Source organism: Equus quagga, chromosome 14 (assembly GCF_021613505.1).
Source record: "Equus quagga isolate Etosha38 chromosome 14, UCLA_HA_Equagga_1.0, whole genome shotgun sequence".
NCBI classification, from domain to species: domain Eukaryota; kingdom Metazoa; phylum Chordata; class Mammalia; order Perissodactyla; family Equidae; genus Equus; species Equus quagga.
In genome coordinates, this window is record NC_060280.1 from 68,878,908 (window position 1) to 68,891,863 (window position 12,956).

At 48.8% G+C, this 12,956-nt stretch overlaps 1 protein-coding gene across 1 annotated transcript in view; it reads left to right on the top strand.

Moving 5' to 3' along the window:
- SORL1 (sortilin related receptor 1) overlaps nt 1-12,956 on the top strand; it is a 158,164-nt gene that overhangs the window by 14,948 nt on the left and 130,260 nt on the right. Inside the window, exons 2-3 of the mRNA XM_046637979.1 lie at nt 2,480-2,596; nt 8,896-9,021. Coding sequence (XP_046493935.1) covers nt 2,480-2,596; nt 8,896-9,021 — 243 coding nt within the window. The remainder of the gene's footprint in view (nt 1-2,479; nt 2,597-8,895; nt 9,022-12,956) is intronic.

Below are 12,956 nucleotides of genomic sequence, written 5' to 3' on the forward strand. Positions count from 1 at the left end.
TTCAGACCTCTTCCCCACTCTGAGCACTGATGGCTTTGTGACCTGCTCAGAGCGTCATTTGATTGTTACCTGACAGAGGGGCCGTTTTGAGGTTGCCCACGTCGAATATCGCTGGACTTTTTCATCCCAGACCCCAGATGATTCTTCTAGGGCAATTCTTCTAGCTTCCAAATGCTTTATTGTATTGATGTTTGCAAAAGTTCTGTTTAGCCCCCTCTGGTTCTAAGGGTGACGGTGTTTTGGAGGGGAAGAAGAAGAAGAAGACTTTAACCTGAATTCCCAGGGCACTGGGCTGCTGGGCATCCGATCCACAGATGCTTCCAGATCCTTCCATGAGGCAGGGGCTCGAAGGAGAGGAGAGAAAAGGGAAGGCTGGAGTAAGGTGGCAGCGGTTGGTGGAGAGTCTCTTAGCCACTTTCTCTCTGCAGTGTTCTAGGTTAGAGAATTTATTTATTTCTATTTTGTATTTGCACTTCTGTTTCACTGTTTGTTTGGACTTATCTCTCCGGGAATGAGAAGGAACATTTTGGAATGACACATTTTCCTAAAAAATATCTACAGTCTTTTTCTTTAAAGATGTCTTATTTCAAATATTTTCCCAGAGAGTTTGGATGTCTGATCAAATTAAATGCAGGTGCTTAAGACCCAAAGCAGAAGAGTTAAGGATTAGCTCCTTTGTCATTCTGTTGGCCAAGTTTGTGGCACAGGTGTTTCCCTTCTCCCTTGTGACATCTGAAAGCACCTCAAGGAGTTGGTGGGGGAAGTGAAGGCGTGCTGGGATGGGGAAGGGAAAGAAGGAGAGAGAGAAGCTGCTGGGAGGGGAGGGTTTTCCGCGGCAGAGCCTTGGTAGGAAGACAGCTGCGGGGGGCAGGTGAGCTCAGGCTTGTGCGTTGTATCAGTTTGAGACTGAGACGGGAGGGTGGCTGGGTGGGTGGGGGAATGTGCAGGCTGGACCATGCAGGGGCTGCTCAGAGCCCAGAAGCTCGATTTCCTTCTGTGTGTGCCTGAAACACCTGAGGTTGAGGAGGCCGATGGACTAGGCTTCTCCTAGACTTTGCTCGGCAAGAGGCAGGGCGCATGCTCCTGATTTGAGGGGGCCTTGTCCTGATTCCCAATGTTAACATGAGCTATCAGAATTTTTGTTAGTCGGGACATCAGTTTGCTCTTTACCCAGGAGGGTGAAGCGTATGGCTCAGGTGTCCTAAAATGCCAGCCTGTCCATCAGTGACTGATGAAATGGGAAAAATAATGTAGTTTTTCATAAAGCAGAAGCTATGTAAGAGAACTGTTCTTCATTCCGAGATTATATCCTGCCTCAGTTTTTGGTGTTAAACTTTCCTTTTTTTAAAAAAAATGACAGTGATTATAGATGGTGGTCATATTGTTTAGGTGGTCATATTGCTACTAGCTATGTAACAGGTGAATCCTGGAAGCTCCGGGCTGTAAATTTATCTCCCAGTTATGGGAAGTTCAAAATGAGTGGTACTGGTTGGTGGAGGGCCTTCTCCTCTGGGACGTGGGCTCCTTCCATCTGTGGTTCTGCTCTCCTCCTGACCCCGGAGTCCTGAATGCAGCCTGCGGATAGAAAAGAAAACAGAGGCTATATGGGGCCGGTGCTAGTGGCACTGACCACCTTCTCCCTCATTCTGCTGGCTGGAACTCAGTCCCAGGGCCACATCCCACTGCGAGGCAGCCTGGACAAGAGTCTGCTGTGTCCTCAGGAAGCAGAGGAAACATTCAGAGTCAGGGTCTGCCCCAGTGGCTGTTTTTGTTACAGTCCTTACCTGGCACAATAGACAGTGGCCAATCAATTCTCTGTTGGCCTTCCTAATTTATTTCCATTTTACTGGTTTATAAAATCCAGAAGTCTGGAAACTACTGTTAGTGATAATCCAAAGGTCATTTCTGTGGAGTCCTGGAAAATACTTCCTTACTTGAGACACTTCGAAACTACCTAAATGAAAGTGCACTGTGATGTTCTCTTTTTCTCCCTTGTGACGAGCTGAGGGTGAGCAACGTCACCTGTAGTCCAGAGAGAGCACCAGTTTGAACAGAGGTGTGAAAGCGTGGCGTCTTTCTGGCCTCTGCACTATTTTTGAATGAGGAAGATGTTTCAGGATTTTGTTTTCCAGCCTTGTGCGCACATGTCCCATATATGGAGTGAAAATGAGATTAACCAGAGATTCATTTCACAAAGGACAAAAATAAGCAAAATAATTGGTTATGCCAGTGAGAGCCTGAGAAGATTTTTTTCAATCCAGTTGTATCCAAAATAGCAGAGGACTAGTGTTTCTTCTAGGAGACGTTGAGTCTGGTGGCATCTGCACAGAGGGGAAAAATAGGCCACCGTGACCTAATGCTCCAGATTCAAGAATCTTTAGTCATTTCTGAGTGACACAGGAGGAGAGAGAGTCTTGCTTTAGGAGGTTTATGGCATCACTCCTCATGGGTCCTAATTCCTGTGTTTGATCTCTTTCAGGTTAGTCTGAATGATTCCCATAATCAGATGGTGGTGCACTGGGCAGGAGAGAAGAGCAACGTGATCGTGGCCTTGGCCCGAGACAGCCTGGCGTTGGTGAGGCCCAAGAGCAGTGACGTAAGTATTGGTGTTGCTCTGGGCGCTCCAGTGTGCCGACCACATGCCCTTTTCTAATCCGCCGGAGTTATCGTGCCAGAAAAAACAGTGGGAAACTGGAGAATGGATGGGATGAATTAGGCGATGGGGAAGAGAATCGAGAGAATAATACATCTCCCTGATTTACCGAACACGGGGTGGTGCAGTCGGTGTTGCAAAGAGCTGCGTACAATGTGTGCTTTTTTTTGTGAAGTGATAGGGTAGGAGCTGGATCCTTGTATCTGCTCAACAGAGTGCCAGAAGTGCGCTACTGGGCAGAGCTGCCCCTCTGCAGCGGAGCCCGATGGCAGTGCACTGGTCTTTCCCACGTGCTGGTCGCTTCTCACCGGTCCCAGTGGGTGAGATGTTGAATCGGATTCAATATTGCTCATAATTCTTATAGCTCATATTCTTAATTTCCACAGCTGCCTTCCTACGATGTTTAATACTTTAGGTGCTTTGAAGGCATGAGACCAAGGGTCACAAACTCAGAGGCCTGTGAGAGGCCAGGTGGGCAATGGGCAGGGTGAAGCTGCCTCCACATTTACCACCCTCTTTACCTCCTCAAAGAAAATGGTCTCTCCCATTTTTCTTGGAGTGTGTGGCCCTCTGGGACAATATGTCATTTTCCTACTTTTAACAGAGGTGCAGGTTTAAGAAACCTTCACCTGGCTCTTAATTTGAGGGTGGTGGTTGGTAACTTGGTCTCAGGGTTTGAGAGACGCTAGGGAGTGGAAGGGACTGACAAACTGGAGAATAACCGCCTCTGAGGGCGCTGCTGTTAGCTGCTCTGGGCCCTGGTTGCCATGCAGGGCCCAGTGTTGCCAGGTCTGATTTATCAAGAGAAGCTCCGAAGTCTGGATTTTTATGTGAAAACTGTTGAGTCTTACAAGTTGGCAGCTAATGTATAATTTTTACAGACACCGTGTGGGCCAAGTAAAACATCCATGAGGGCCAGGGTTGGCCGTGGAGTCCCAGCCGGCAGTCCCTGCTCCAGAATGCCCTTTGTGGGAGCAGGAACGGTCTCCGCCTTGGATCAGGGTCTGATGTGGTGACAGAGTGAGGCTGTGGACCGGAAAACATGCTATGGGCCTTTGGTCACTGTGCTCTGGCCGGAAGAAACCTGATGAATTTGCTAGCACTGTCACATCATCCTTAAGGACGCACTTGTAATTCGTGGGTGTAGATTTGGTCTCCGTGAGGTCCCTCTCTGTGTCTCCACGATCTGGGCTGGATGTGCTCTGAGGCAGGTGACTGGAGGGAGCCTTAGGGGCTGATTTCTAGTGGGTAGAATCGGGGCAGCCACAGACAGGGAGGGCTGAAGAAGGGCTCTGGTGATGTCTAGCTTTGCCCAGGGCGGTGCTGAGCAGTGGCAGGTGGGAAACCGCTTCAGCTGACAGTAGTCTGGGTGTAATGCTCTGGAGCAGGGCTAGACTTGTTTGGGGCAGTGACTTTGGCCCACTCGTAAGTGCAATCAGGGTTTGCAAGCACAGATGGCAGCACACGGATGCCTGTTGGCCCTGTGTATGTATTCAGCATAGTTATTGCCCATAGGCATCCCTTCTGAGCACAGGAGACTGCTCTATGCCCTACGGTGTTGAGGAATCCCCAGGGTTTTTATGCACTTAAAAAAATTATGTTTCCAGATAAAATTTTTTGCAAGATAGGTAGAAGACCCTAACCATTGTTTTATGGTTTTTTGCTGGACAAACAGGAGCCTAGAGAAATTAAGTGACTCAGCATGTCTGTGGGAGAGTGGGGGCTTATGAGAATTAAGACCCCATCACAGACTTGGTGTGTGAGGATGTGGTGTTGCTAGGGTAACCGACTTGTCTGAGTTTTAGCCCTGAAAGTTGCACATCCTGGGACCTCCCTCAGTCCAGAATGGTTGGTCATCCTCAAAATTGTCAGTCTACCCAAAATGAATTCTCACTGTGTGCACATATTTGAGCCTAACTTATTAAGAATCCATTGAATATTAGAAGTGATGAACTGTTCTGGAATGAAATATATGATAAGATTAAATAGGAAAGAAACTTCATGCTTGGAGATAATAAGTGAATGGCAGAGATTTCCCCCATTTGTATACAAGCTACATTGAAGAATTGGCTCGTGGAACTGCGATGTTCTGATATGAAAAGTTAATGCAAAAATAAATTATGACTCAGGCAGGAGTTGGTGGTGCCGGAGTAGTAACAGTCCAAATTTTCTTTAAAGAAGAGGGGAAGCGTGGTTCCTAAGGCCCCATCAGCAGTCCAGAAGGGAGAGGACCTATACAAATAAGGAGCTGTGTGAGTGTTGGAGAATGGCCAAGTCAAGCATACTCAGTGCATAAAAAAGGGATGGATCTGGAAGCTGAAATTCCAGAAGGTTTGCTCTTACACAGAAAAAAAAAAATGAATAATGTCCTGATGAACTTGTAGCCGGTGTGATTCTTTGAAGAATGGCTCCTGCAGGACCCGTCTTTTTCTGTGATGAGTCTGGTAGATGAAAGGAAACAATAGGTGTTATTTTGACCCTTCCCACCTCTGTCTCTGCCCTCTCCTGACATTTTACCATGTAATCAGGTACAGAATTGGCCAAAGGGCTGTCCAGAGATAGTGTCCACCAGAAGATCAGAAGCAGCCAGGGAAGGTATCAGGAACGGTAGGACTCACTGCCCTTGTACCCGGAGTGAGGTGACATTATGATGGGTGCCTCTCAGGATTGACTGGGCAGCAGGACCTATACTTGCTAACAGTGCAGAATTTGGTAGTCTGTGGAAGCTCGTGTCTAGCTGAGCCTTGGCTCTGAAATCAGAATGCCTGGGTTTGAATCTTAGCTCTGCCATTCATTAGCAGTCTGACCTTGAGCCAAGTCATTAACCTTCTCTTGATCTTCTTATCTATCAACGAGATGGTAATTGTAGAACCTTGCTCCCTGGGTGTGGTCTGTGGATCAGCAAGCAGCCATGGGTATTTTCTGGCAGCTAATTAGAAATACAGAATCTCAGGTCTCACCCCAGACTTCCTGAATCAGAATCACCATTTTGACCTGTGTCCTGCCGGGTGATTGGCAGGCGTATGACAGTTTGAGAAGCACTGGTGTAAAGCACGTAGAACAGAACCGGATACAGAGAGATTTTCTGTGCATTTTAACCCTCTTCCTCACCGCCGCCTCTCCCTGCTCTTTCCCTCCCTCTCATTTCCTCCTCCCTCCCATCCACCTCCTAATTATTATCATACGGTTTTGAAGTACAGTGGGAGAGTTGAAAACTGGTCAATTCGAAAGACCATCTTTGTAGGTAAGACAGTGGTCTAACTAGCAACCTAGCAACTGTTGGCAGTTGAGTAACTCCTCTGCCCTGTATTTCACTCGTTAGGGACTAGTGTCATATCTAGATCAGAGACGACTGATTAGCGCAGAAACCTGGGTCTGGATGAAAAACCAACTGTAGAAGCACAAGATGAGCGAGTACAGGGTGTTTGGCCAAATTCACCTGGAGGTCACAGAGGGCAGTGAGTCATAGCCTAGTGCCGCTGTGAAGAACAGCCAGCCCGAGCCAGAACGTACCCGTGGGGGTGCCAGGTGGAGACCATGAGGCATCAGCCCACTTGGCATTATTGAACACTGGCCTTTTCTGGGTTCTTCAGTGTGGAGGAAAGTAGATAGCTGTGCATGGCCCTGAACTTTGCCCTGTGGAGCTAAGGGTCTATGTTAATCAAATAGGAATAAGAATTAAGATTGGATAAAAGTGTTGTGTTGGAATTGTTCAACCTGGAGAAGGGAAGGAAGGTGGATGAGTAATTTACAGGAGCATTCAGGCATAGGATGGACCCTTACATACTGACTCCACGTCTATGAGGTGTAAGACCCAAAGAGATGGGTTTGGTTTACAGGTGAGAATTAAGGAAGAGCTTTTTGGTCGTGAGGGTTGTCGTAGCTCTGCGTGTGAGATGGGAGAGGTATGGCTGAGGATCTCGGAGAGGCTCTGTGCTCTGTGCAAGTCAATCTTTTGTCCCTGCCATCCAGCACTCCTTCCACTGCCTGGCACGTAGATTTGGAGTATGACCTTCCCCTTTAACAGAGAATCAGAGCACATAGAAGAGAACATTCTCCTAGAAGGTTAACTTGCAAGAGGAGAAAGACAACTGGACTTGGAGTTGGAGGAGCCTGTTACAGTTTTGTCACTTAGTCGCAGTATGACCTTGGGCTAGTCATTAACTTCTCTGAGTCTTAGTTTTTATTCCCTCTTAATGGAAATCATGATTCACTCAGTCGCTTACTGAGTCATTCCCTTCACTCTCTTATTCATTTATGGGACACACTCATTTACTTGCTCTGTGGCTTATAGTGATATTTATTCATTCCTGAAATCTTTACTGAGTGTCTCTGGTGTTTCAGGTACGCTGAGGGAGGCAAAGGAGAGACTAACTCAGAGTTTTTAAAGATGAAGAGAGAGAATGTATACAGAAGAGTGTTGCATACTGAAAAATGCTACCCTAATGTGAATTTAAGATCACATTTGGGCCTCTGCAGGGGTGACTCACAGGGGAGTGTGTCAATTTATGAGATGTTAGAGCCAAAAGAGGCCCGCGTTCCCTTTTCAAGAAGCCGTTAGTTTGCTCCGTATGACTTCTGAGCCTAAAAGGGATGCTTAATATCCAGTCTCAGCCGGGAGAACGGAAGTGAGAAGGAACCACTTTGACTTTGTACCCACTCCGATTGTCTGCAGACTCTCAGCTGCTGGGTTTCTGAAGCCTCGGCTGTGGCTGCCCCTCGCTGCGTGTTTGGTAGCTGGGAACACAGGCCATGTTTAAGCATTTTTGTTCGTAGCAAGGTTTCTTCTGCTGTGACCTAGGTTCTATCTGTGCTCGTCTCCAACCTTGACAGCTAATAAATATTAGTGACCCGCGTGTGTTCTCAGTTCTCTTGGTACATACCTTGTGTAGTTCATTGTTTACATGAGGCCTTGTTTACAAACATTTACATGTTTACAGTGTGTCTAAAGGCCAGGTCTTTATCACTCTGGTGCCTCACACAGGACCTGGCTCCTGTGAAACCCTCAGCACACGTTTGCTGTTGAGTCAAGGGGCAGTGGTGGCAATGCCCTTTCTGGGATTAGTCCTGTAGTTCCTGTTCTTCTTGGGATTCACCTGTCATTTTTCTTTAATGCTTACCCCACTTCTAACTAAGTATTGGTAATATTATATTCACCTATCAGGCTTGTTTTTAACCCTCTGATTCTGTTAATTTCCTATTGCATATAGTAAAGTCTGGGTACAAGATATCAGACCGCTTCCATGCTACCTTCCATTACCCGAGGTGCAACGGTGTTGAGATTCCTGCTTTGGAGGCGGGTGGTTGGGCTGGACTCCCTGCTGCTACTTACTTTCTCTGTTTCTTTGGTGCATAACTAAGCTCACACACAAGCCCCTGTTGCTTTATCTGTAAAATGATTTTAATAATTGCATTTGCACCTGAGCTCCTTTCTTTGGAGAGGTTGCTGTAGTATCTGGCACCTGGTAAACAGGCCGTGAATGACAGTTATTGTTATGTTTCAGTACTGTGGTTACTACATGGCCAGAGACCCGGAAGCAGGAGAGAAGTCGACGCCGTTGGCATGTGCCTGGCTGCTGCTCTTCTCTCCCACACTCAGGATCTCCTGTGCTGTAGAATTAGGGGACGCGAGCGCTGGAGACGGGATTCTGGTGCCCATCTATGTCACCTCTGTGCATGTTTAGTCACTTAGCACTCTTTCTTTTTCATCTCTTGGGCTACTCCATTGAGACCCAGGAGGGTTTTCTTTTTTCAACTTCTGGAATGCTGTAAGATCAGAACTTCTCAGCAGAGGGATGAGGAGTTAGATTACCTTTGGGGACATGTCAACAGATGGCCAAACAAATTCTCAATTCCTTCCTCTCAGACAACCACATTCTCTCTGCCTCTGGATGTAATTTGTTAAACACTTAACCCGGCCGTGGTCAGGAGCTTATCACTGTTTCCATCCGTTTGTCTCCCCCTCCAGGGACTTGTCCTGGCTTCAGAAGAGAGGCCTGTGTATTCCAGGCAGCAGCGGCTGTGGGGCTCTCACGCTGTCTGCCCCCACCTGTTTGGGGACAGGCATAGAGGTGCCCTGCTCCTCTTTGTGGATTATCTTTCCACGTCTGTCATTTCATGGCCTCCGGGACCTATTGGGAACCATGTTCAGGATCTAGGGCAGGACCTTTTGAAGTGAGAGATCTTTCTGCCGCATTTCTCACCTACTCTTCTCCTTTTTCCTCCCCTCCTCTGTATTGCAGGTGTACGTGTCTTATGACTACGGAAAGTCATTCAAGAAAATCTCAGAGAAGTTGAACTTCGGTGTGGGAAATAACAGCGAAGCTGTGATCTCTCAGTTCTACCACAGTCCTGCGGACAACAAGCGTGTAAGGAAGCAGCTGTGCTGCATGGTGTGACTTCGTGGGGCTGTGTTTTGGGAAGATGGCTGTACTAAAGGGGGCCTGGGAGATGGAGCCCTTTGTCGTCTCTGCAGCTGACTGGTGACTTGTGGCTGGTGACAGTTTTTCTGCTAACCTGGGAGTTTGTGACAGAATACAGTTCTCAGGGTGGAACCATATATAACCAAGCAGGTCCAGTACTGGCCAGGCAGGATTTCTAGACAAAGGGTGACAAGTTAAAGCACAGGAAATCTGCCAACTAATAAATTGCCTGACTCATAGGTGGCAACAGTGTTACCAGGTCCACGGGGACTTAGATTGCAGTCTAATGCATGTCTTCTAGGGTGGCTGCTGAACTCCTGTCTCCATTGGCATCACTAGTACGTGTGTGTGTGCGCACGTGCGTGGGCATGCTCGTGCGCTCACACACCCCCCTCTCTCCAACCTATACCGTATAGAAGTGAACCGTGGAGTCAGATGCTCTGTGCTTCCGGATTTGTTTTCCCAGCTGCCTGGCCTGGGGCTGTGTTTCTGCGGTAGAACCTGGCAGTTTGATTTGGAGGAAGCATGGACTTGAGATAGCCCTGGGCCCCAGGGAGGTGCGGGGGTTTGGGGGTGGGTAGGAATCAGGCAGCCTGCAAGGCTTTCCTGCTGGTTAAGAAGGGAGCATTGCATCTGATTGCTTTCTTCCCCACTCTGGTGATCCCTGGCTCATTTCCAGGGTGGGAGGGCTGCCTCGAAGGATGCCGAAAACTCCTTGGTAGCAAGAGTTTTCTGAGGTCAGAGTAGGGGCTGCTCTTTGCTCATCCAGAGTGGACTAAGACAGGGAGACCCACAGGGTCCTCTGGCTAGGTGCCTCTCAGTGCTGGCTTCTCAGGTTGCCTGTGGTCTGTTAGCAGGAACTGTATTCAAAATATTGAGCCACTGGAATGGCACTGACCAATCGGAACAGCCCCAGTCTGGAGGGAGCTGGTCCTGAAGGCCACCCTGCTGGGCCAGGCATTAACCTTTTAGTTGCTGGATGGTGAGGAAGTCCTGGGGAAGGGGCCAGGCCTTTGGGGTCTTAGGAGGGGCCCCTCAGGGTTTCTGGGAAGCAGCTATTCACTAACAGGTACAGGAGCAATTGTTTTTTTAACAGCTAGAATAGTTAGTACTGGTACATACTGGTTAATACCAGCCCTGCCTAATAATCTCAAAATGGAGTGGGAGATAGGAGCAGACTCCCTCTTAAGTAACTCCAGGGTGACAGAGCAACTTTTCCTCCTGTGATGGAAAGGAAAGAAAAGGCGTTGGAGGGGATTGGCTCTGTAGACAAGACTGCCAGCCTTTGCGCCACTCCCCACCCACTGCGCCGTGGCCAGGCAGGTACTCAGGACTCCCAGAGCTGGGGGGAGCCCCTGTTTGCTTTGCTCTTGGCTCCTGTGAGGTGAGGAGCCCTACCCCGGGTTCAGCTCGCTGGCTGTGTTGCATCTCCCGTGGATCATTCTGTATGCCCCTGCCTCCCAAGAATCAGATAACACTGGGGTTACTCATGTCGGGTCAGGTTGTACCTATCTATTATTATCGTCATTATCTTTACACCTTGTCCCCGGGCTAATGCTTGCTGAAGTTGTGGCCTTGAAACCCCTCTGTTGTGTCTCTGCGGTCTCCCTCTTGGGCTCCATCTCGCCCCTTCTCACCTCCTACCACGCGGCACAGATGTCTGTAAGCAGGTTCTGTCTTCCTTCCTGCTTGTCATGGGTTGTGGTGAGCAACTGCTAAAGCCGCACGTCCGAATAGTCAGAAGACAGGAAAGATGATGTGATGAACTTGCAGGGGGAGGTTTGGTGCAGGGAGAGGATGTGGGGCTATTGGAGCATTGGGTCTGGAGAAGGAGCAGGGCAGTGGCCAGAGCGTTGGCAAGAGGGAAGGAGGATGGGGGATGGTTGTAATGGGGAGTTTCTAGGTGCTGCAAGGTGAGACGGGAGCAGCTTGCATGCAGCCTGAGTGCCGTCCACCTTGAGGAGTGGTGCATCTTGGGTTTCTCACAGTGGAGTTGCCTGTGTTTTACAGTTGGTGGGGAGACTGAGGAGTCTGCCTTCTTGGAGAACTTAGTGACGGTTGCACCTTGGCCCTGGGGCAGGCTGAGTGAGGTTAGGGATGCAGCATTCTCTGAGTTTTTTTTTTTTTTGAGGAATATTAACCCTGAGCTAACTACTGCCAGTCCTCCTCTTTTTGCTGAAGAAGACTGGCCCTGAGCTAACATCCGTGCACATCTTCCTCTACTTTATATGTGGGACGCCTACCACAGCATGGCGTGCCAAGCTGTGCCGTGTCTGCACCAGGGATCTGAACCAGCGAACCCCGGGCCGCCAAAGTGAAACGTGCACACTTAACCGCTGCGCCACCGGGCTGGCCCCTCTGTTGAGTTTTTAATTCCCCGGAGGAGGCGCCTCGTCCTCCCCAGACTTCTCAAGAAGGAAGTGATGCTCTTATTGTGCCGCTTGCTTTGTTACCTTTGTCTGCTGGAAGGCAAATTGCCCCGCCAGACTACCACTTCCTGAGAAAAATCACACAGGTGCTGGCCCTAGGCCGGTCACCTGTGTGAAGTGTTAGGTAGGCTGTCAAGGAGCGTGATGTGAAATGACTGTTAGCAGCTGCTCTGAAAGGTTCCGATGTCACAAAAGGGCCACATGGAAGCCTGGGGGGTGTGTGCCTGTGAAAGGGGAGAGAAGGTACAAGTTAGTCAACTAGCTCTGGTCTAGTGGCCTTGCCATGTGATGGTGGCGTGGTTGTGGGGTCTGGTGCGTGTTTGCATCTGTTTTCTCCTTAAGCAGTGTCTCACTTCCTTCTCTGTCCTGTGTGTGCTGTCTCCTGAACCAGTGTGCAGCTCTAGACACCTGGCAGTTCCACCCGCCCCCTAGCACACCCAAGATCAGTCAGGCACTGTCTAAATGTCTGGGACTCTTTTAAAAAGGTCACTGAGTGTATAGTTGGCTTCATAACCTCAGCAGAAGCAAGAGCTGATCCTACATTTTTCCAGGCAGAGATTGGTCCTGGGTCAGTCTGAAAGACAGCTCTCTCTTTTTCTGTTGGTTCCCACCGCCTAGAGGTATGGTCCTCCATTGCCTCCGCTGCCCTTCCTCCTCTCATTGTACTCTTGGTGTCTCCACTCAAAACTGGAGGATCCCTTATGCTAGCATGGAGATAAATTCTGTAGCTTATTTTGTTATCTTTCCAGAGGTATTTGTATTTTAAGAGGAAACATAGCTTTAAGCTAAAGGATGAAGCTCCTCTGGAATATTATGTGATTGTGCATGGGGTGGAGATGTGGGGGTCGGTGAGGATGCTCCTGAAATCATACACTTTAGGAAGCACCTAGTAGGCCAGGTCTGGTCTGCTGGCAAATCTGTGGGGTTGGCCTTGAGTGGATTTGATAGCCAGGCAGTCTAGGGACTAAAAAGCAGAGTAGGACCTTCTGTGCCTTCCTGGTATGTGTGTATATGATGTGGTTCCATAACAGCACGAAGCAACACATTCCTAAGTGATGGATGGAAGCTGACATGATGAGAGCTGGAGGATTAAACGAGGTTGGTTGAAAGCAGTGAAGTCTTCATGGGGTATTTGGGATTAGGGATGGAGCTTCAAAAATGGGCCCGATGTCAATAGCTAGAGCACAGTTGGTGGGAGCCCTCGAGGAGGAGAGAGGCGTGGGCAGAATTCAAGGCGCGTGTGTGGTTTCTTTGTGGGCAGTGAAGAGATTCACTGGAGGGGCTGGAGGGTTGGCACTGTGAAGCTTTGTGATACCGGTCAGGCCCCATCTGATGGAGGAGTTTTCTATTTGCCTCGAGGTCTGTAGGGAGCCATGGAAGATTCATTGAGTAGAGAAGTTGCTGTGAATAATGTCTTTTAGAGAAATGTTTCTCCTGGCATATGCAGGATGG